Genomic DNA, 24,080 nt, shown 5'->3' on the forward strand with positions numbered 1-24,080 from the left:
TACGTCGTGTCTGGCCAGTAGCAATACCCTCCACGCTACGGCATGCAGCACTGTCTGCCATAACTGCCCGATAGCAGCAGTGTCGTTGGATACTGAAGAGCATGTGGTAGCACAGCACGTTTGATTTGGCTAGAGCGATATGCGCATGACTTGAGTCAAGTGGGCTGTACTATGGAGTAAGAAGGCAACACTTCCCTTGAGCGATATATCTATATTTATTTTTGTCTAATATTAAAGAACTAAAATTTTATCATATTTTTTCGTACACCTCCTCCTCTAACCATTCAGGCAGTGGAGAGTTTCTTATGTCCTGCTTTTTTACTTGACCAATACTTATGATCCATACTCGTACGAGTTAGAACAACTTGCGTCTAATGATAATAGATATATCGTCCCATTCCAATGTGATATAGACCCATGACTCATGTTCATACATGTTAGAACAACTTACGTTTAACGATAATATAGAATCCAATTCCTATATGTATTGAGTATCGTTACAACACACATACACATTTGCTATATTTTTTTATATTAAAAGTGAAATTTGGTTCGTCCAATCATCCATCAAAATCAGCGCCACATTTTCTTCGTCCGTTCTTGCCCTTGTCACATCCTACGATTACTCAACCCGTCTTTATTAAAAGTGAAATTTGGTTCGTCCAATCATCCATCAAAATCAGCGCCACATTTTCTTCGTCCGTTCTTGGCCTTGTCACATCCTACGATTCCTCAACCCGTCTTCTGCTTAAACTAATGAAACCGTATAAAACTCAAATTTAGTGTAAAGATCCAAACCAAGCTGACCATGAATCCAAGTCAGATTAAGATACAAATCCGTCCCATGACGAAGAACACAAACACAATAAAATAAAATCACGTGGATTCTAAATGGAATCTGTATCTATCAATCAATCTATCTATCTATCTATCTATCTATATACCTATAATATTAAAGAATCAAAATTTTGCTGGCTTCACTTTTTTTCGTCTGGCTACTTTCTTTAATCCCATATTCACTTCTTTACTCTCGATTCAGTCCGTATCAATATACCACACGTTCGCTGTTAGACTTGTCAGTTTACTTTGGATACGACGCAACGGACTCCAAGACATGCTCCGGCTCCAATGTCTAGGTGTTGCATGCTACTTTGTTGTCTATTTTACATGAGCTTTAGTTGCAGGAGATGTCCGATTTCTGGACATATAACTAGGTCTCCCAAATGTTTGCTCCAAATAAATCTTATTCACATCTGATTGGTTTTCGCCAAGTTCACTAGGCTTATTCATGGTTTCAGCAATCTTCATGTCAACGCAAACGAAATGTTTTCTTGTGGCTTCTTTTAAAATACCGAGTAAGTACTAGGGAGCTCTTGAAATGGAAAAAATATTCCCCTCGATGACTACAACTACGTTCTTTGTAACTCAGCTAATGAACATCGGTGATATAGATCCAGGGTACCTCAACACAGCAGGATGGGCCAAAGACGTCGGATATGAGGCCCAACAGAGATAGGATATGCCATCAGACTAGGTGGACAAGCAACCAGGCTTATGGAGGTTGAAGACTGAAACCTACTACAGGAACAGCCGATTCCATACGTATATTTTCTTATAACAAACTAGGAAACCTCTTTGTAAACCAACTAGGACTCTTTTTTAACTCTATCCCCTCGACTATATAAGGTGGGAGCCCCCGATCAGGACCTGAATACAAGTTGATAGCAACCCTAGGCAACTATTCTCATCTGAATGTAGGGTATTCATACTTGAACCGGTATAAATCTGTATCTCATATGTTATCCATCTGATTTCATGTGCATGATTTTCTATCTATATTGCCGGAGCCAATACCTCCGACAAGCCTAGTGCATCTCTTTTTTATCTGTCCTTTTTTGTGGCTTGTTGGAACACCATACTGTTCACAATACATCATCACAGTGACCCATTTTGCCACCCTCTCTTCTTTTAGGGATAATCTACATTTATTCTTCCTTGTGGAAATCTTGATCACCATGTGCCGGTCGATAGATTTGGTCCATCCGGAATGATAAAATCTTCAGAAGTATATCCAGCCCTCAGTGCTTCGGTGCAAGGACATTTTCAGGAAGGAGATTGCTCAATTTATAATGAGAGCAAAGAAAAAAAAATACAAGTCCTGAATTAGTCAATGGCTAGAAGCTTATGTGTAATCTTGTTTAGTTTCTTTCTTTCTTTTTGTTTCTTGAGCTGTTGTTTGTTTGTACTCTTTGTTTTAATAAAATTCTAGTAGAGGGCAACCCCTCCTATTAGCCCTGTTCGTTTATCTTATATTCCGTACTTTTCAGCTTGTTTTTTTTAGTTGGAACAGTGTTTTTCTCTCACAACAAATCAGCCGGAACAGTGTTTCGGCTTGTTTCGGAGCCATTCCCTTCAAGAAAACTTCAAGCGCCAAGTCATTCAAGTGACTATGCAACAAGCTATGTCCCGTTGCAGCGCAAAAATATGTTTGCTATTCTAACAAAAAAAAACTCTGTGTCAACTTCTAGGCAAGTGCGTTAACTAAAAAAAATCAAGCCATGTATAGAAAAAAAAGGCAACCGCTGAATGGGATTGAGCGTTACATACGAGAGGATAAGATTCCATGGGCCAGGCAGTGGGGTCGGGGTGGTTGGTATCATGAGTCCACTGCCATGTTTTTTTTATTTATTTTTGCCAATTGAATACTCTATTCAGTACTCGGTAACCAACTACTACCGTTCTAGTATTCTACCAACTACTGCCGTTGTGTCTATATATACCAAGGCACGGTAAGGGCCGAAAAACTCACAGGCCACAGCAAAAGTAGGAGGAGCCAAGGCTAAAACCGAAAACGAGCTGCCACCATGGCCGATCACGGGCCACACAAAGCATTGTTCCTTCGGCTCCTAGAAATCCTCTCGATAGTCGTCCTATTCTCGCTTCACGCTTCGCCAGCAACCACACGCACGGTGGCTACGCCTCCGGTCTCATGCCGTCCTGACCAGGCATCAGCGCTGCTCCAGCTGAAAAGATCCTTCACCACCACCGGTTACTCCACCATTGCGTTCCGGACATGGACGAGGACCGCCACGGACTGCTGCCGCTGGGCGGGCATTAGGTGTGCCCAAGCCAACGGCCTCGTCACTTCCCTGGACTTGGGAGAGCGCGGTTTGGAGAGCGGAGGTTTGGACTCCGCACTCTTTGCTTTGACCTCTCTTGAGTACCTTAACCTTGCCTACAATGACTTCAATGGGTCACTGCTACCATCCAGTGGGTTTGAGCGCCTCACGAAGCTCACCTACCTTAACTTATCTAGTTCTAGCTTCTCGGGTCAGTTGCCAACAACGGGCATAGGGAGCCTGACAAATCTTATATCCCTTGACCTCTCTACTAGCTATGAAATCCTTGACCTATTCAATGATGGTTACTATTGCACCTTCCATAGAAGTTCAGATTCTATACAGCTTGTGGAGCACAACTTTGAAGGCCTAATCCATAACCTTAGTAATTTAAGGGAGCTACACCTTGGCTTAGTGGACCTGTCCAGCAGCGGGACGCGATGGTGCAAGGTCCTAGCCATAAACTGTCCTCTACTTTTGGTGCTTAGCTTACCACGTTGTGGACTCTCAGGTCCCGTATGTGGCTTACTTTCTAGTACCTTGCACTCAATTTCTGTTATCAATCTAGAGCATAATGATTTATCTGGCCCATCCCAAGATTTCTTTACCAACTTATCCACCAACTTATCCAATCTGACTGCTCTCCAACTTAGAGGAAACGATCTTCAAGGATGGATACCTCCTGCAACCTTTCAACATAAGAAACTACTGAGTATCGATCTTTCTGGCAACCGTCAAATTTCTGGTTACTTACCAAACTTCTTAAACGGTTCTAGTTTGGAGAACCTGAATGTTGGCAGAACGGATTTCTCTGGTACAATACAAGGTTCGATTGGCAACCTCGTACATTTGAAGAAGTTGGGGCTTGGTGCAAAGCGCTTTTCGGGAGAGCTACCCTCATCAATTGGAAAAATCAAATCCTTGATTGCATTAGAGATTGCTGGACTGGGAATAGTAGGTTCCATGCCACCGTGGGTTGCAAACCTGACATCTTTGATGTCGCTTCGGATCTACCACTGTGGCTTATCGGGGCCTATACCTTCTTTCATTGGTGACTTGAGGAATTTGAAAGATTTCGTGTTGCATGACTGTGGATTTTCAGGTGAAATACCATCTCATCATATCGCAAACCTGACTCAAATGGAAGTGCTCATGCTTTATTCAAACAACTTCACAGGCATCCTGGATCTCAACTTTATTACGAATCTGCCCAATCTTAAGGCATTGGAACTCTCGGACAATAACCTTGTTGTGATCGATGGAGAAGACAATTCTACATTAGCATCCTTTCCCAAAATCCTACTCTTAGGTCTAGAGAGTTGCAGCCTTTCTAAATTCCCCAGTTTTTTGAGGCACCAAGATGAACTCCTCTCGGTTGTCCTTTCGAATAACAATATCCGCGGTGCTATACCATCCTGGGTATGGGACACATGGAACTACTCTTTTTTCAAATTGGACCTCTCAAACAACGAACTAACTAGTGTTGGCTATACCTCTTATCTTCTTCCTCTACAGGTACAAATATTCCATCTTAACAACAACATGTTTGAGGGGTACATACCTATACCTCGAGACTATGCACACATTCTGGATTACTCAACCAACATGTTCTCATCTGTACCTCCCAATTTCAGCTCCCATCTTACTGATGTAACCCTCTTTTGGGCCACGAACAATAACTTGTCTGGAAAAATTCCATCATCCTTTTGTGGAGGCACCAGTATACAAATCCTCGATCTATCTTACAACAACTTTAGTGGATCAATCCCTTCTTGTTTGATGGAAAATGTCAACGGGATGGAGTCATTGTCTTTAAATGAAAATAAACTAACTGGGATGCTTCCAGACGCCATCAAGGAAGGCTGCTCATTTGTGTCAATAGATTTCAGTGGTAACTGCATTGATGGGCAGCTGCCCAGATCTCTTCTTGCTTGTGCAAACTTGGAGATCCTTGATGTTGGTAATAATCAGATTACCGACACATTTCCATGTTGGATGAGTAGACTTCGTGGACTCGGAGTCCTTGTCCTGAAATCCAACAAACTCTTCGGACAGCTTGCGCAATCTATTGAAGACGACAAGACTTATTGTGCATTCCCAAGTGCAACAATAATTGATATATCATCAAACAACTTCACTGGTACATTACCCCAGGGAAAATGGTTTCAGGAGTTGAAGTCCATGATATTTATAGAACCAAATAAATCACTGGTCATGGAGCACGAACTTCCAAATGCAGGAACATCTACATATCAGTATAGTGCTGCATTCACATATAAAGGACAGGACACGAGATTTCATGAGATACTAAGAACACTTGTATTTATTGATTTCTCCAATAATGCATTCCATGGTAGCATCGCTGCAGCTATCGGGAAACTTGGTTTGCTACATGGCCTCAACATTTCACATAACTCTCTCACCGGTCCCATTCCATCTCAGCTGGGTCATTTGAGGCAGTTGGAAGCTTTGGATCTGTCTTTCAATGAGCTATCTGGTGAAATCCCACAAGAGCTAGCATGGATGGACTTCCTCACGACATTGAATCTGTCTGACAACAAGTTGGTGGGAAGTATACCACAATCGCCTCATTTCTTCACATTCACTAACAGCTCATTTCTAGGAAATGACGGCTTATGTGGGGCTCCGTTATCTAAAAAGTGCATCAGCAAAATAACAGCAACGTCACATGTTTCCAAGAAGAAATCTGTAGACATTGTGTTATGCCTCTTTGTTGGACTAGGATTTGGTATTGGGATTGCAATTGCAATTGTTGTGGCATGGAGGATCCCCATTAGAAAACGCCGAACTTAAAGAAAGGCAGGAAACACTACTTGTTATGGATCAAATGGTTAATTAATTTCTGTATCTGGATCACTTTTGATACATGTGGACTCAATGATACAATATTTTTCTAATGTTGGAAGTTTGTGGTGTTAACTGATTGACTTTCATTTGTGCTTCCTCAAACAGCAACCTTGTAGTGCCTAAGGCACACCAAGTTTAACTCTCGCGTAATAGTTAGATAAGATATGGTTTCCTTTTAAATTCACTCTGGAGGCACCTTTAGTCCGGGTTTGAGACACAAACTAGGACTAAAGGATTCTTTAATCCGGCTTCGTGTCTGAAACCGGAAATAAAAGTCACACTTTTAGTCCGGGTTCGTTGTTTGACTAGATTTTTTGCAAAATTTTCTAGTATGCATGTACATCTATATGTGCTTTTGGAAATAACATGAATCAGGTCGCATATGCGCTAATGCATAGTGCGCATGTCTGTTTACGTGTGCTGAAAAAGAGAAAGCTAACAGGCTAGTCACGTGATCGAGTTTGCATGTATGTTCATTCATCGTGAAAGCACGTACGTATCTTTGCTCAAAATGCCTGTCAAGCAATTTGGGCCAGAGGCCATATCCATTTAAAACAAGTATACGGTGTGGAGTTTTGGTTTGCTGTTTGCCTACTAGAAAACGAGCATCATGAGCTAACTAGTTTAGCCGTTGATCCTGTGCTCTAAAAAAGTTTAAGGAACATGTGCATGTTTGTTCAGTACGTGTGCAGGAAAGAAGCTTGCTTAGCAGTGGCTTGCATGTACATTCACGTACGTGCTTGTGATGAGCTCAAGTGTCCACATTCGGAGGTCTCGTACCGTTTCGAGATCTTCTAGAAGGTGCCTCAGGAGATACGGATATATATATATGTACGCCAAGGGAGAGTGTGGCCGCTAAGTAAGGAAACGCGATACCCTGCAGCGCCCTAGTCTCTTTTGCCTAAAAAAAGAGTCCCTGGCCTTCACGAAGGGGATAAGGAGAGGCTCGGAGCGGATCGGCGGAAGGACGCAGCCGGCTGCGCCGTGTGAGATGGCCGCACGGCTGCGCCGTCGCCCAAGGAGCGCTGCAGCGACGCAGCCTCTATTCATCTACTACGTGCCGCCGAACGGAGGGCTGCGTCATGAGGAAGCCGGAGGTGTACCAAGGCAACCGCCACCACACGGTGCCCGTTTCCACGCGGCCATCTATCAAGCAAACACGTGCATGCTACGTACAAGCAAGGTGCCACAAGCAGCAACCAAGAAGGCCATGCGGGCAACCAGGAGCGCCGCGCCGTGATGATGACCAACTACTTCAACGCGCCAACCCGTCGACGGACGACTGTGCCGAGCCGGGAGCGACGCCGGAAGACTGCACCGAGCTACGGGTGACGCCCCGACGCCGGGAGGCTGCGCGAGCCAGATGAGGCGCCCCGACAACATCGCCACACCACAAGAGGCGGGTCCGGACGCTGTCGACAATGGCTCCGCACCTACACCACCAACAACGCCGCCGTACCAGAGAGGGGCGAGCCTGGACGCCGTCAGCAACGGCTCCACATCTACACCGCTGCCGCCGCCGCCGCACCGGAGGCGAGCCCGGACGCCGTCAGAAACGGCTCTACATCTACATCGATGAGGCGAACCCTGCGGGGAAGCTGATGTCCCAGCGGTCCTGCTCTGGCTCCATCTACTGCACCAACTACACGTTGGTCGACACCGACGAGGTGAGAGACGCTACACCGACCACGTGCTGGTTGATATCGACGAGGCGGGCGACGCTACACCGACGACACGTGCTGGTTAACATCGACGAGGCGGACGGCGTCGTGGCCAGCCCCATCTACACCGACAACACCTTCACGCGAAGGAGGCAAGTCCGGAGGCCATCGAGGGTGGCTCCGCACCTACACCGACACTACGCGCCGATCGACATCGACATAGGACGACGATGGCGGGCAAGCTGATGTTCCAGCCGCGCTTCGACGACTACCTCTACGTCGACAAGCACGCACCACTGGATGCCGATGAGGCCTCTACTTCAATGACTTCTACGACCAAGCTCTTCAGCGTACCCTGAAGATGCAGAGGATGTCCAAGACGGTTTAGCTACACCGTCTTCATGCATGACCTTATACTACAACTCCACTAAGTTGAACGACGCAGGTGGACATGACTGATGTTCTAGCCATGTTGTACTGGCCCATGGACTGACGAGGCCATGGATCCCGCCGACGCCACCTACATCCACACCCACAATACATGCATGGAGAACGTGCACTACCGGAAACCGGCACTTTGTCGAGTGCCGGAGGCTTTGCCGAGTGTATTTTATCGGGCACTCGGCAAAAACGGTCTTTGCCGAGTGCCTAATAGAATACACTCGGCAAGAAAAAACACTCGGCAAAGATGGCTTTGCCGAGTGTTTTTTTCGGCAGTCGGCAAAGACGCATTTTGCCGAGTGCTATTTTTCTGGCACACGGCAAAATGCATCTTTGCCGAGTGCCTTTTTCTGGTACTCGGCAAAGATGTATTTTGCCGAGTGCCATTTTTTGGCACTCGGCAAAATGCGTCTTTGCCGAGTGCCTTTGTATTGGCACTCGGCAAAGAGGCATTTTGCCGTGTGCATTTTTTTGGCCCTCGGCAAATCATTTTTTCAAAACAATTTTTGAGGCCCTAAATGAATTCAAATGAAAAACTTTTGAACTACAAAGTTGTATAACTTCTCAAGATCTACAAAGTTTATTTTGGTCATTTCTTCATTTGACAAAACGACAATAACGTTGTTCATAAAATCCACATCTCTCTCATATCTCTCATATTAGTTTTATGAAAGTAGAAGAGAGATATATAAGATTTGTGAACAATGTTACTACCACTATGTCGGATGAACAAATGACCAAAATAAACTTTGTAGATCTTGAGAAGTTATGAAATTTTGTAGTTGGCAACATTTTGATTTGAAATCATCTTGTTATGCAAAAAACGACGTTTGAATTTGAAAATTTTAAAATTTGAATTTTCCAAAAGACCTCAGATGGAAAAACTTCCTAAATGAAAATTGTAGATCACCAAAAGTTATGAAACTATGTAGTTGACACCTTTTTTATTTGAAATCATCTTATCATGCAAAACTACGTTTGAATCTCTCAAATTTGAAATTCAAATTTTTCAAACGACCTCGGATGGAAAAACTTGCTAAATAAAAATTGTACATCTCGAAAAGTTATAAAACTTTGTAGTTGACCACATTTTGATTTGAATTCGTTTAGGACCTCAAACAAGCAATTTACTCTTAATTTAACAAAAAATTAAAATATACTTTGCCGAGTGCCACATCGGGGCACTCGGCAAAGATTTTCTATCTGAATTTGGAGTGTCACGAAATTACTGTTAATCTGTGATTCAAGTTTAGGTCCAGTGGTAGAGTGGTAGCGCGGCATACTGTAAGCACGTGTACTCTCCCCTCAAAAAAAAAAAAAACTGTAGGCACGTGTACTCAGGTTCCCGCTGTGTGGCCGCATGCAGCCGTGAACAACCAGCAAAACCAATCCGAAGCGGAGCTGCCAGATGGTGGTCTGCCATTCGCTACCATTCACCACCCACGGATCGCGATCCGCGTGAGAGCCTGCCAAATCAATCGGAGCCCTCCATTCCCACGCGATCCGACGGCGCCCGTCCACCCTGATCCCCACGCTGCCCCAAAATTTTCCACACCCTGCCTCCCTCCTCGGTGTCCGCGCAGTTCCCCCACCGCAGCAAAATACCGTCTCTTCTCGCCCCATTCCCCCACCGTAGCAAATCCAGAGCCCCATCTCCATTTCAAACACCCGAGCAACAACTCTCCCTTCTCCCCAGCCCAATCCCCCGCGATGGCCCGCACGAAGCAGACGACGCGCAAGTCCACCGGCGGCAAGGCGCCGAGGAGGCAGCTGGCGACCAAGGCGGCGCGGAAGTCGGCCCCGGCGACAGGCGGCGTGAAGAAGCCGCACCGCTTCCGCCCAGGCACCGTGGCGCTGCGCGAGATCCGCAAGTACCAGAAGAGCACGGAGCTGCTCATACGCAAGCTCCCGTTCCAGCGCCTGGTCCGCGAGATCGCGCAGGACTTCAAGACCGACCTCCGCTTCCAGTCCTCCGCCGTCACCGCGCTGCAGGAGGCCGCCGAGGCCTACCTCGTCGGGCTCTTCGAGGACACCAACCTCTGCGCCATCCACGCCAAGCGCGTCACCATCTTTGCGGAGTGCGGGATTTTTTTTTTAAAAAAATAAAACGTCTTTGCCGAGCGCCGGTCAATGGGCACTCGGCAAAGAATTTTTTTTTTAAAAAAATAAAAAATCTTTGCCGAGTGCCTATAGGGTTGGCACTCGGCAAAGCCACCGTCAATGGGCTGGCGCCGTGACGGTCGCTTTTCTTTGCCGAGTGTCCTCGGGGCACTCGGCAAAGCCTTTGCCGAGTGCCCGATAAAAGACACTCGGCAAAGAGATCTTTGCCGACTAATTTTTTGCCGAGTGTTCTTTGCCGAGTGCCGCACTTGGCAAAGGCTTTGCCGAGTGCAATTGGGCCTTTGCCGAGTGCATCAAGCACTCGGCAAAGAACCCGAATCCAGTAGTGGTGAAGCGAAGACGGAGACGACGACCACGGCAGCTTAATCGGAGATACTCTGTGAGCCAGACTCGCAGAGGTAATTAACCAGGAGCCTTCCGAGGTCTTGCGAACCAGAAGACCACGTCGTCAAAGTCAGAACGCCGCCGGCAGGCTATCACTATAATACAACATACTTTTGCCGACACTTTCTATTGTAGGCAAAGGGCACATTTGCCGATAGATAACCTCCCGCGAAAAGTTTTGCCGACAGTTTAGAAACAGTCGCGCTAGAAGCCATCGGCGAAACTTTTGCCGACAGTTAACAGAATCCCCGACACTTTATGTGTAGGCAAACGGTCTACCTATGCCGACAGTTGAAACCTTTGCCGACAGTTAAGACCTACGCCGACAGTTAAGACCTTTCCCGACAGTTTATATGTTGGCCAAACCATTTCCAAGGTATTTTACAAACCATACCCTGCAAAAAAAAAAAACTATCGGCAAAACTGCATAGATATAATTACAATTAAAATAATTTGACAAATCCACTTTTGCTCATATAGAAGGCATCACATTGAACAAATTCACTTGATTTTTGTATAAATAATATATTAGATCTTCCATACATACACCAACTTGATATATATATATAGTAGGTCAAGTGATGATCATAGTACATAGAGCCATATAGGTCCAAGATATAGATTAGTCTACCTACGAATCATCCTCTGTTGTTGTTTTATCTTTCAATGGTACATTGTGATGCAGAGCTTTTCTCAGTCTTCTGATCTTGATTTTCAGATTTAGTTGGTAATTTCATGGTTACATTATTAACGGGAGAAGTTGCACGAGAAGCTGCTGCCCTCCTTTTAGCTTTGGTTCTCTTTCCAGTCAAACCAGTCCGCTTTATTACGCTTGGAGTATCAACCACCAAGGAAGAAAGGGACCTCTGTTTTGTCTTTGCTGGCAATGCTGTTACAGCCTTTGGAGCATCAACATTTATCTTTTTAATTGGAAATACCTTATTCCTGATATCTTCAAGGTTGTGGTCAGGCCTTCAAACAAGGAAACAATCACAGTTAGGTAGCATCAATTCATAGTTGATCAGTCGATGCACTAGAAATAAATAAGAAGCTGCAACACTATGGCCCAAACTTCTGTTTACATAATAAAAAAACTGGGTACTTGAGGCAAAAAAGTATTCAGAAAAGAACCACAGTACAAAACGTAGGCAGTGAGCACAGGAGAGGCTGGTTTCTCCAACTTTTGTCAAATTAAAAAAACATGACCCATAAAGGTGTATTACAAGCTTATGTCCTCCCTAAAGTGATAATCATAAGAAATGATTTTCAATCAGATATGATATGTCAACAATAGATCATGTCATAGCCAAACTATTAATAGGACACTTACTAAAGGCTGCTTCAATAAATGCTATATGCGAATATGCAATAGTGTAGAAGGAAAGTGAATGTTTATACTCCAAGTACTTTAAGCGTTTAACCTAAAAACCCAAGCTATATTTATGACAGAGATTGTTTGTCTGAAACTCTGAATTGCAGATATCCTAGGCAAATAGCACTACATATGGGTTTTATCCATTATGATAATCTCTGTAATCCTTTCTCTGCACTTTGACCATCCCTTGATCTTGGCGCCATTACTGGCCGAGTTTGTTAGAGAAGTTTTCAAGATACATGGTTTTATTACTCATTAGCAATAGCATGATGTATAGGACTTCACATCATACTAATGCTTCATCTTCATGGTTGCACTTGTACAAAAAAAATTGAACGCAGAAGGCATTGCCAGAACAGGGTAAGGAGAAAGTAGAAACTATGTTTTACAGAAGAAACTCAAAAGTTAGAACAACTGATTCACCTGAGTTTCTCTTCAGGATCGCAGCCAAGATCAATGTCGCATACTGGGCAACAGTCAACCTCCTCATCATTTATTTTCTCCATAATGCACCCCCGACAAACTATCAAAGACATAGTAATAGGAGAAATTCTATTAAGACAAGGAAGCCAGATTCAGAAAGAGGTTTAAAACAACTGATAACGGTAACAACACGTGTGAACTTCTTTAACAAAGCAAGATATATCAGGTAACAGCAAGATATTTGGAAGGCAATAAGTGTTTAAAATTTAAACATTTCCAGTTGTTCCATCCGTAACTATATTAATCCCAAATGGGCATAACAAGAAACAGAACACATACAAATCACTGTAAATGGTCACCAGTGAATATACCATGTACCCCATGTGCAATAGGTACCAAGATATAACATAAAGGATTTTCCGCGGAACCATGAAAATTCAGAAATAAAAGGAAAATGCATAGGAGGGAAGGGATATAATAAAATGACAAACATGAACAATGGATAGGCTACATACATGGAGAACCCATATGCTCACAAGTGTCTCCAAGCAAAACAAGGCAAATCCGACAAAGTAAAAGATCCGAAGGGGAAGAATGATTTACATGTCAGATTCTTGTACTTTTTACCTTCTAAAATTGTAATGAAAATCCTTTGCAGACTAAGAGCATAAAGCTCCTTGAAGAAAACAAGTACAGTTGCTCATTTTTATAGCTACGAGGTGAAAAAGGATTAAAGAAACGTCTCTAGATGTATTCACCCCAACTATTGCATGATCAGAAAAGGTGTCAATTGTAGCCAGTATATCCCTGATGACAAACAAAGTATATTTCTCTTAAGAGCAAGATAGACAAACCAAAAACCTTAGATAATCCATCTGAATAGTAAGCATTAAGAAAGGTAAATAAAGATTAAGCAGATAATAGACATCGCCCTGTTTGGCAGTTGGGACAGTTTGACCCTCAGCTTTTTCACAGACTAAGGAGAAGCTATGCCAAGTGGCAGGATTTGTAGCAGCTTACCAATAAACAGAAACCAAGAATGAACTGAATAAGACAAAATTGCTTTTGAAATTTTTTTCCAAAAAACTAAATTTTGTAAAATCACAAGCTGTGCCAAATAGGGCCTCAAAGTAGAGTGAAATGAAGCTCAAAACTTAATAGCACAGCAGTCTAGGTGCTGCTAATTGGTACTCCCTCCGTTCCAAATTATAAGTCGCTTTGATTTTTTGGATACATCCATTTTGTTATGCATCTAGATATAATATTATGCCTAGATACATAGCAAAATGGATGAACCAAAGAAGTCAAAGTGACTTATAATTTGGAACGGAGGGAGTATTATGTACGAGTGAGCATACACAAATACTGTGGCGATTATATACAGGGGATGGTGGATGATGAAATTTCTTTACTCAAAAAATGTGCAATGCAATCTGTAAGGAAGCTTACGTTAATGATTTTCTGCAGAATACAACTGGAGGAGCAATGGCAGCAAATATGCAAAAAGCAATGTGGAGCTGTGCACAACCAAAGATACACAAAGTAACTAAACCAGGTTTATAGCATAAATAGCATTTCAATGTCAAGAATGCGGAAGTCATGTCTTGATCTAGAAATTACTAGGTAACAAAGGAAAAACCATCCAAAGCTGAAAGCACTGTCAGTTCTGTTAAACAAGTTGGCAGAGAATTAGTACAAAACCGCTGGTAGTGCCAGAGAACATAAAGCAAAGGTTTATCAAGTCATTTAAAGCTAAATACATCAGGAAGTCTGGGTAACAAAGCAAGCAACGTGTAGGCCCAAACTTGCATTATGAAAGTCTGGGTACTCACGAAATCCAGGCATAGCATTTAAGAGTACAAGACATAGATTTTCATTATCATAAGGCTTGCTAACCGTGCTCTAGGTGAGTAGGTGACATACACCGCAAAACTATAAGTGTTAGATGTTGGCATGAAGAAGGATGCAACCAAATTATCAGTTAGCTGACAGGACACAGGAGAGTATCAAAGAAAAGAAGATAACTCTCTTCAGAGATTTACAACAATGATAATTCATATTTAGAACTAAATACTGGCCAATATGCATGCCCCATGCTTTGTGGTAAACTATCTGTAGGGCATATTTTCTGTAGAATAATAGAAGATGTGGCAGAAAGAGAAACACAAACATCCATGCAGCATACATTTTAGATCAGCTACCAACAAGTATGGTAGTGGGACAATGTTGGAAATCATAAAATGCCAAGCAAGTTATGCCACAGATGTCAAAGTTTGTCTTTCCACAAGAGCTATACAGGAGTGGCTACAATGCTACATGGCACTGGTATAACAGCTTCATATAAGTAAATTTCTTCTCCAGGAATGTAGCTCTAATCAAAGAAGTAAGTTTCTAGAGTCACTGCTATATCCTAAAGTCAAGTGCAAATGTTATTGCTTCCTGACCAGTCAACAATATAGTTTAGATGGGTATTTTCCCTATTGTATCCACACCAAGTGCATTTAATTATATCTTTATAATATGGAAACTGCATGAGAGAGTTTAAGTATTCAAGCTCAGAGTAATTTCTTAGTGTACTTAGACATTCCACTTGAAATGAAAACTAAGATGAAAATTGCTTTGATTGTGAAAAACATAGCGACATAATTAGTGCATCTTTTGGACAATAAACTCACCCGAAAATTTCTAGGGAAACCATTTCTTCCTTAGGAGTTTCAAGAATCTAGGAAAGGAAAAGATAGCCTTGCTTAGCTTGTAGCAGCGGTAGTGTGGTACAAGAAAAGGAAAAACATAAGGCAGGAAAAGGAATAAATTATATAGTACAAAGGGCTCTTGTAGTCTTGTAGCTTACCCTTTTGCAAACTCAACAATCAATCGGCTTCTGTTGGACAACAAACACAAACTCGTGCTTCATATCCACATAACGCACTCTGTGGAAATGGTTTCCAGAAACAGTACCACCGTCAAGAAGCAAGTAGAGAAATAAATCACCTGCCAGAAGGAACTAAACCAGGCATGACTGTGAATTTCCATTAAAATAGGTAATTTATTTTTTTTCCCAAAATGATCAGCAAAGTTACAACTTTGGGAGAACAGCTAACAATTACACAAGGGCACCCTCAAAACCTTCAACACGACCATCCAAGTTAAAACATGAAGGGTGTGTGGAACTAATTATAATAGAAACAATGCTGAGAATGACAGCACATAGCAGCCTAGGATGCCAATCACAACAGGATTATAGATCCATCTACGCACAATCAGGGCGGACACACTAGAGGACATGGGTGTACACATACACCGCACAGATCCATAGGTTTTGCAAAAAAAAAACTGACATGTATAGACTAGTAATTAGATCGGATCCAAATATAAATAGCCTGATTTAGGGTTTGGGCGCTTGGTTTCGCACAGCAGCAAAGGGAAGAGAAGCGGTGGGCATACTTGGTGTGTGCTCATCGATGGCGAAGGGCCTGAAGAAGGCCTGGTGAAGGGCCTGACGAAGGCGTAGAGCAGCGGCGGCGGTCCTGCGCCCAAACCTTAGCAAGAAGGGGAATGGGGATGAGGGGAAGGGAATGATGTGGAGGATGAGATGGGGGATGTAACGTACTTGAATGCACACCACACGGGAGATCCACTGCAGTGGCGGCAGCACTCGCTCGTCGGCGGCGGGCTGGGGCATCGGTGGCGCCCGGCAGCGGCGCTCGTCGACGGCGCTCGGCGGTGGGCGGGGGCATCTGTGGCGCCCAGCGGTGCCGCCGTATGGTGGCGCCCGTCACGGGCTCTCAGTGTGTGGCGGTGCTTTAGCAAGGGGGCGTTGGGGTGCCGCGGCGGCGACGTTGGGAGCACCGTCGTAGGGGAGGCGGGTGTAGGGAGGGAAGAGTTTTGGGTGTGCGGAGACGAAGTGGGTGGAAGAGTTTTCGGTGTCCTGGCCACATGATTTTGTTGCTGGCGGCCCACACATGGGTACTCCTTCGCCGACACTTGCACAGTTGCCCTGTACAGGCTACGCCGACACTTTCTAAGTCTTCTAATTTTTGCCGACACTTTTTCTGCCAGCAGAGAAACACCGATAGATAATTTGTAGTCTTACAGTCTTATTGCCGATAGATGATTAGACATTAAAACGATATACAATTGCCAACACATAATATGTCGTCCAAACCTGCCTTTTGCCAACACATAAGTGTAGGCAAATGTGTATCATGGTGTAGTGTATGGAGCGTGCACTTGTGTTAGGGGAACCAGTATTTGTATTTTCCATAAATATGAATAAAGTCTGTGTTCCCTTATCTTTATTTTTCTTGTGTACTTTAGTACATTGGCACGCCCGCATTTTTTTATTCACAGAGAGATCCCCTCAGTCGAGTGTGATTTTTCTGTCCAAACATTCGTGTCTCAAACCGGGACTAAAAATCTGCCGCATTGGCACACTTTGGTAATCGTTACAACCGGGACTAAAGGGTGGAATTGGTCACAGTTTGTATTATGAACCGAGACTAAAGGTCCCAGTCCTCCCTTTAGTCACGGTTGCAATATTGTACCGGGAATAGATACTTTTTGGCCATGGATGAAAGATCGTTTCTCTACTAGTGCGGGACTAAAGGGGCCACAGCCCTTGGCCTGGGGCTCGCGCATTTAGTCCCGGTTGTTGTTGACAACCGGTACTAAACGTATATTTTTTCATTTTCTTTCCTTTTTCTTTTATGGTTTCTTTTCTTTTCAATTCTTTTTTGTTTCAATTAGTTTTTCGTATATGTATTCTACGCTACTAACATACATATAAGCTAGTTTCCGTTCGAGCATTATACATACATAACAAATTAAAATGTATGAAGCTATACAAATAATTCAAATTGGTGGCGCTCAGATAAGGATTTGGTGGGGGAACTCCCCAGGATTGCTCAGGCATGTTGATAGAGCCTTTTGCTATCTAAGATTTATGATCAGCTAGGATTGGCTTGTGATCACACATGGTGATGTAATCCAAATATGAAACTCACGCACCACTTGCTCCTGACTCCCAAATCTGAACTTTTTCTTTTTTCAGTGATTTTCGGAGCCATTTTAGGTGACTTTCGACCTTTTGTTATAGATAGGTTGTAACCTTTATTTTGAAATGTTTTGGAACCTTGGAACTTGTTCAAAAGATGTCTTGAAGCCCAGGACCTATCTCTACTGTTCCAAACACCAAAACATCTCTTTTCAAGCGTCTTTTAGTGTTTTTCTTGAAAATCTTTTTGTGGAGGGTTTTGGGACATCCATGAATGATTTCTAGGTGCTATGAGGGCTTAGGAATATATATAGCCATTGCCTTTGGCAGATTTCCCACGAGTTCCTAGAAATACCCACTTTGAGGAAAATTGACAAAAACACCAATTTGAGAGAGGGATTTTTAATTTTCCTTTTAATATTTAATCTTTTTCACTTGATATCTTGGGAATATCATATAATTTGGTTAGTCAAGGTGTGTGCAATGTTATAGAATTTTTGGAGCTTGTTTTAATTGATTTCAAAATTTTCTTGTAGAGGATTCTATTAAAAACAGTAGAAACCAGCCCAAGCCGGTTTTTGAACTTGCTGCCATTGAGCTGATTTTTTAGTGGAGTTGTTCTCTCTGATGTTATAAACGCATCCACAAATTTTCTTGGTTTTTTGATATAGCTTGATTAGGTTTTGAAAATTTGTTTTCCCTAAATTATGAAAACCAGCCTAGGTCGGTTTCAACACTTCTCAGGCCAGCTGATGCTGACTTCCAATGTCACTTGTTTTGTGTCACTTGTTTTTACTTCCCTTTGCTTCCGCATCCTTCGAACGTAGTTTCTAAGGTAAACAATCTTGTAAGGAGAGGCTGGCCGCATCACACTTCTTGTGATCTCTGTCATGGACGACTGACTAAAATGACGATGTCCACCAGAGTTCGTGTAATAATGGTTGCATTGATCACCGACGACTGACTAGAGTGCCTAATTGACGGCGAATTGGTGACAGATTGGTCACCGACGACTGCCAACTTACGACGTGTCTGGCCAGTAGCAATACCCTCCACGCTACGTCATGAAGCACTGTCTGCCTTAACTGCCCGATAGCAGCAGTGTTGTTGGATACGGATAAGGTTGGATAACGAGCTGGCTCGGCTCGGCTCGGCTCAGCTCGTTCTGGCTCATTAAGATAACGAGCTAGCTCGGCTCGGCTCGTTATCCTAATGAGCCAGAAAGCCAACTCAGCTTGGCTCGTTAAAAGCTCGAGCTGGCTCATTAAGCTCGCGAGCCAGGTATAAAAAATACACAAAATATAATATTTACATTTATCTCGCGGATGACAGTCGTCTCGTGGGCTTCCTCGAGCAGGTCGACTGCGTCTTGCTGAGCCTCCGTGGCTCGGTCGCGGTCGAAAGCCTTCACTCTTGGGGCGCCGTGGTCGAGGTCGGAGGGTAGCACTGCCTCAGCTCTGTAAGCCAGGAAGAAAGGTGTGAACCCTGCGCCCTCTGTCAGTGGTCGGGCGATGACGGGGTTGAGCATCGCCCCAACTCCCATGCAGGAGGCATGGAGGCCCACCCTGTAGCGTGTCACGACGAGCGGCGGGGGAAACAGGGTGGCAGCGGTGAGCCCTTCCCTTCCGGGGGCGGTTGCTGCTCCAGTGACGGCGGCAACGTCGATATTAGCGGCGATTCCGGCAGAGGTTGCGTCGGATGTAACCCTCGCGGCCCCTCCTCCACCGGCCGCGGCAGAAGAGGAGAGGGAGACCGAGCTCCCTGCCTCGCCGGGCGGAGGGCTGCACGGTTCGCCCGCGCGGTCGGAGCCGAAGGCGCCGGGGGAAAGCACGTCCGGGACGGAGTTGGAACGCCCGGTGGCAGTCCGCACAACCAAGGTGGTGGACATCCCGTCTGATGACGAGGCGGATGATATGGCGGAGCCACCGGTGCCATCGCGGGAGCTGGCGGTGGTCCAGTCAGAGGCTGGGCCCTCTGGCAGGCCGCCGGAGGGTGACCTAGAGTGGCCCTGCCCTGAGGACCCAGTGAAGGTGCGGTTCGTCCTCCGGGATTCCCAAGAGTGTCAGCTCTGGGACATCCTTGGGGAGCAAGGGCATGCCGCGGTGTCCGAACTTGCCAACCTATACGCGAAGCTCGGAGACGTCTAGGAGCGGGTGAAGTCCACTCAGCAATTAGTTGAGGTCGACCTGCAGCTCGCCGTGGAGGTGAGTTTCGTGTGCTTGCCCTTGACCTCTGAATCTTTTGTTGGTTGCCTTAGCATGCTTGTTTTTCGTAGAGTCTGAAGGGGATGTCGTCCCGCAAGTCCCGCTTTCTCCGAACGGAGCACGCCCGGACGGCTGAGCTCGAGCGTCAGCTCGTCGCGAGTCCTAGGATCGGGCAGCCGAGGCGACTGCGGCGCGGGCGAAGGGGCAGCGTGCAGCCGAGCGGGTGACTTTCGCCAAGCAAGGGCTCGAGGCGGTGAAGGCCCGCTAGGCGAAGACTGAGGCGGAGTTGCGGACGTCCCTAGTGGAGACCGAGGTGGCACTCCAGAAATCCCTAGAGACCCTTGAGTTGGAGCGGAGCGTCTTGGCGTCGGAGCGGACCGCCCTGGAGGTGGAGCAGAAGGCCCGGTCGGAGGCGGACCAGGAGGTGCTCGCGCTCCAGGGCCGGGTGATGGGGACGGAGGACGCGAGCGCCCGGCTGCGTGAGCAGGTGGCCTAGCAGGCAGAGGATCTCTCCACCCTTGAGAACTTTCACGTCGGTACGTACCTTTTCTATTTTTTGTTGTGTTGGTTCTTCCTTTAGCCTATTTCTAAATGCATAGTCAAGATCCTCATCTCATGGACATACCGAAGTATCCAATAGGCGACCACAGAGTGTTGAAAAGAAGGCTAAAACAAATTCTCCAATGGTCCAAAGAATTTTAGCCTATATCCCAATTTCCACCCAAGCACCTCTCTTCTAGAAATTAGTAGGGCTTGCCGTAACATCACTATTTAACCTTAGAACAATGCTAGGAAAGCCCAGAAACAAAACGGAAACAAGGAGTCAAAAACAACACTTTAGTTAGGATCAAAGATTCATCAGTACTGGACAAAAAAAAAAATCAAAGGTTCCACACAAAAGTTTGGAAGTTTAGTTCAAGTTCGGTAGTTCAAAAAAAAGTCTGGAAGGCTGGTTCAAGTTCGAAAGTTTGGTTCGGAAGTCTCCAACAAAACAACCTTTGAAACGAGAAAAGAAAATCCAGAACTCGATCAAACGAACTCTGAAAATCGTAAAAATTTGCACACACGTTCCCTAACTTAAGATGAAGTTATTCCCAAGAGGTCTTGCTTAAAGGATTGATCTTTCTTTATCAATCTCATGGAATTAAAGAGGAAACAAAATAAAAGGAGGAATTTAGGGAAAATTCAAATTGGTGGCGCTCAGATAAGGATTTGGTTGGGGGTTACTCCCCAGGATTGCTCAGGCATGTTGATAGAGCCTTTTGCTATCTAAGATTTATGATCAGCTAGGATTGGCTTGTGATCACACATGGTGATGTAACCCAAAGATCAAACTCACGCACCACTTGTTCCTGACTCCCAAATCTGAACTTTTTCTTTTTCAGTGATTTTCGGAGCCATTTTAGGTGACTTTCGACCTTTTGTTATAGATAGGTTGTAACCTTTATTTTGAAATGTTTTGGAACCTTGGAACTTGTTCAAAAGATGTCTTGAAGCCCAGGACCTATCTCTACTGTTCCAAACACCAAAACATCTCTTTTCAAGCCTCTTTTAGTGTTTTTCTTGAAAATCTTTTTGTGGAGGGTTTTGGGACATCCATGAATGATTTCTAGGTGCTATGAGGGCTTAGGAATATATATAGCCATTGCCTTTGGCAGATTTCCCACGAGTTCCTAGAAATACCCACTTTGAGGAAAATTGACAAAAACACCAATTTGAGAGAGGGATTTTTAATTTTCCTTTTAATATTTAATCTTTTTCACTTGATATCTTGGGAATATCATATAATTTGGTTAGTCAAGGTGTGTGCAATGTTATAGAATTTTTGGAGCTTGTTTTAATTGATTTCAAAATTTTCTTGTAGAGGATTCTATTAAAAACAGTAGAAACCAGCCCAAGCCGGTTTTTGAACTTGCTGCCATTGAGCTGATTTTTTAGTGGAGTTGTTCTCTCTGATGTTATAAACGCATCCACAAATTTTCTTGGTTTTTTGAGATAGCTTGATTAGGTTTTGAAAATTTGTTTTCCCTAAATTATGAAAACCAGCCTAGGTCGGTTTCAACACTTCTCAGGCCAGCTGATGCTGACTTCCAATGTCACTTGTTTTGTGTCACTTGTTTTGACTTCCCTTTGCTTCCGCATCCTTCGAACGTAGTTTCTAAGGTAAACAATCTTGTAAGGAGAGGCTGGCCGCATCACACTTCTTGTGATCTCTGTCATGGACGACTGACTAAAATGACGATGTCCACCAGAGTTCGTGTAATAATCGTTGCATTGATCACCGACGACTGACTAGAGTGCCTAATTGACGGCGAATTGGTGACAGATTGGTCACCGACGACTGCCAACTTACGACGTGTCTGGCCAGTAGCAATACCCTCCACGCTACGGCATGCAGCACTGTCTGCCTTAACTGCCCGATAGCAGCAGTGTCGTTGGATACGGATGAGCATGTGGTAGCACAGCACGTTTGATTTGGCTAGAGCGATATGCGCATGACTTGGGTGGTCTGCGCTATGGAGTAAGAAGGCAACTCTTCCCTTGAGCGATATATCTATATTTATTTATGCCTAATATTAAAGAACTAAAATTTTATCATATTTTTTCGTGCACCTCCTCCTCTAACCATTTGGGCAGTGGAGAGTTTCTTATGTCCTGCTTTTTTACTTGACCCATACTTATGATCCATACTCGTACGAGTTAGAACAGCTCGCGTCTAATGATAATAGATATATGGTCCCATTCCAATGTGATCTGGACTCATGACCCATGTTCATACATGTTAGAACAACTTACGTTTAACGATAATATAGAATCCAATTCCTATATGTATTGAGTATCATTACAACACACATACACATTTGCTATATTTTTTTATATTAAAAGTGAAATTTGGTTCGTCCAATCATCCATCAAAATCAGCGCCACATTTTCTTCGTCCGTTCTTATTGGCCTTATCACATCCTACGATTACTCAACACGTCTTTATTAAAAGTGAAATTTGGTTCGTCCAATCATCCATCAAAATCAGCGCCACATTTTCTTCGTCCGTTCTTGGCCTTGTCACATCCTACGATTACTCAACCCGTCTTCTAAACCGTATAAAACTCAAATTTAGTGTAAAGATCCAAACCAATCTGACCACGACAAATCCGTCCCATGACGAAGAACACAAACACAATAAAATAAAATCACGTGAATTCTAAATGGAATCTGTATCTATCTATCCATCTATCTATCTATCTATCTATCTATCTATCTATCTATCTATCTATCACATCCTACGATTACTTCACGTGAATTCGCTGTTAGACTTGTCAGTTTACTTTGGATACGACGCAACGGACTCCAAGACATGTTCCGGCTCCTATGTCTAGGTGTTGCATGCTACTTTGTTGTCTATTTTACATGAGCTTTAGGCCCAGTTCGGCTTACCCCATATTCGGCTTGTTCGGCTTGTTTTTTCAGCCGGAACAATGTTTTTCAGCCAGTTTCAGCTAAGATTCAGACCAGCGATCGGGGCCTAATTAGCTGCAGGAGATGTCCGATTTCTAGACATATAACTAGGTCTCCCAAATGTTAGCTCCAAATAAATCTTATTCACATCTGATTGGTTTTCGCCAAGTTCACTAGGCTTATTCATGGTTTCAGCAATCTTCATGTCAACGCAAACGAAAGGTTTTCTTGTGGCTTAATTTAAAATACCGAGTAAGTACTAGGGAGCTCTTGAAACGGAAAAAATATGCCCCTCGATGACTACAACTACGTTCTTTGCAACTCAGCTAATGAACATCGGTGATATAGATCCAGGGTACCTCAACGCAGCAGGATGGGCCAAAGACGTCGGATATGAGGCCCAACACAGATAGGGTATGTCATCAGACTAGGTGGACAAGCAACCAGGCTTATGGAGGTTGAAGACTGAAACCTACTACAGGAACAGCCAATTCCATACGTATATTTCCTTATAACAAACTAAGAAACCTCTTTGTAAACCAATCGGGACTCTTTTTTAACTCTATCCCCTCGACTATATAAGGTGGGAGCCCCCGATCGGGACCTGAATACAAGTTGATAGCAACCCTAGGCAACTAGACATCAGCACCCTGTAAACATAAAGCATATGAGATAAGAGATCTATTCTCATATGAATGTAGGGTATTCATACCTGAACCGGTATAAATCTGTATCTCGTATGTTATCCATGTGATTTCATGTGCATGATTTTCTATCTATATTGCCGGAGCCAATACCTCCGACAAGCCTAGTGCATCTCTTTTTTATCTGTCCTTTTTTGTGGCTTGTTGGAACACCCTACTGTTCACAATACATCATCACAGTGACCCATTTTGCCACCCTCTCTTCTTTCAGGGATAATCTACATTTATTCTTCCTTGTGGAAATCTTGATCACCATGTGCCGGTCGATAGATTTGGTCCATCCGGAATGATAAAATCTTCAGAAGTATATCCAGCCCTCAGTGCTTCGGTG

The 24,080-nt window shown here is 44.1% G+C and overlaps 2 protein-coding genes across 2 annotated transcripts; both read left to right on the forward strand.

Moving 5' to 3' along the window:
• The first annotated feature begins 2,813 nt into the window (after positions 1-2,813).
• LOC136501251 (receptor-like protein 7) lies at positions 2,814-8,114 on the forward strand. The gene has a single exon (XM_066496751.1). It carries the CDS (start codon positions 2,865-2,867, stop codon positions 5,931-5,933), a length of 3,069 nt encoding a protein of 1,022 aa, XP_066352848.1. The 5' UTR covers positions 2,814-2,864; the 3' UTR covers positions 5,934-8,114.
• Positions 8,115-9,785: 1,671 nt separating this feature from the next.
• LOC136501966 (histone H3.2-like) lies at positions 9,786-10,195 on the forward strand. The gene has a single exon (XM_066497468.1). The coding sequence runs from the start codon at positions 9,800-9,802 to the stop codon at positions 10,193-10,195; it is 396 nt and encodes a 131-aa protein (XP_066353565.1). The 5' UTR covers positions 9,786-9,799.
• The last annotated feature ends 13,885 nt before the right edge of the window (positions 10,196-24,080 follow it).

This window comes from Miscanthus floridulus, chromosome 13, assembly GCF_019320115.1.
Source record: "Miscanthus floridulus cultivar M001 chromosome 13, ASM1932011v1, whole genome shotgun sequence".
Lineage (NCBI taxonomy): Eukaryota > Viridiplantae > Streptophyta > Magnoliopsida > Poales > Poaceae > Miscanthus > Miscanthus floridulus.

Coding starts and splice junctions, on each gene's coding strand:
- LOC136501966 (XM_066497468.1), top strand. CDS start 9,800: ATGGCCCGCACGAAGCAGACGACGCGCAAGTCCACCGGCGGCAAGGCG.
- LOC136501251 (XM_066496751.1), top strand. CDS start 2,865: ATGGCCGATCACGGGCCACACAAAGCATTGTTCCTTCGGCTCCTAGAA.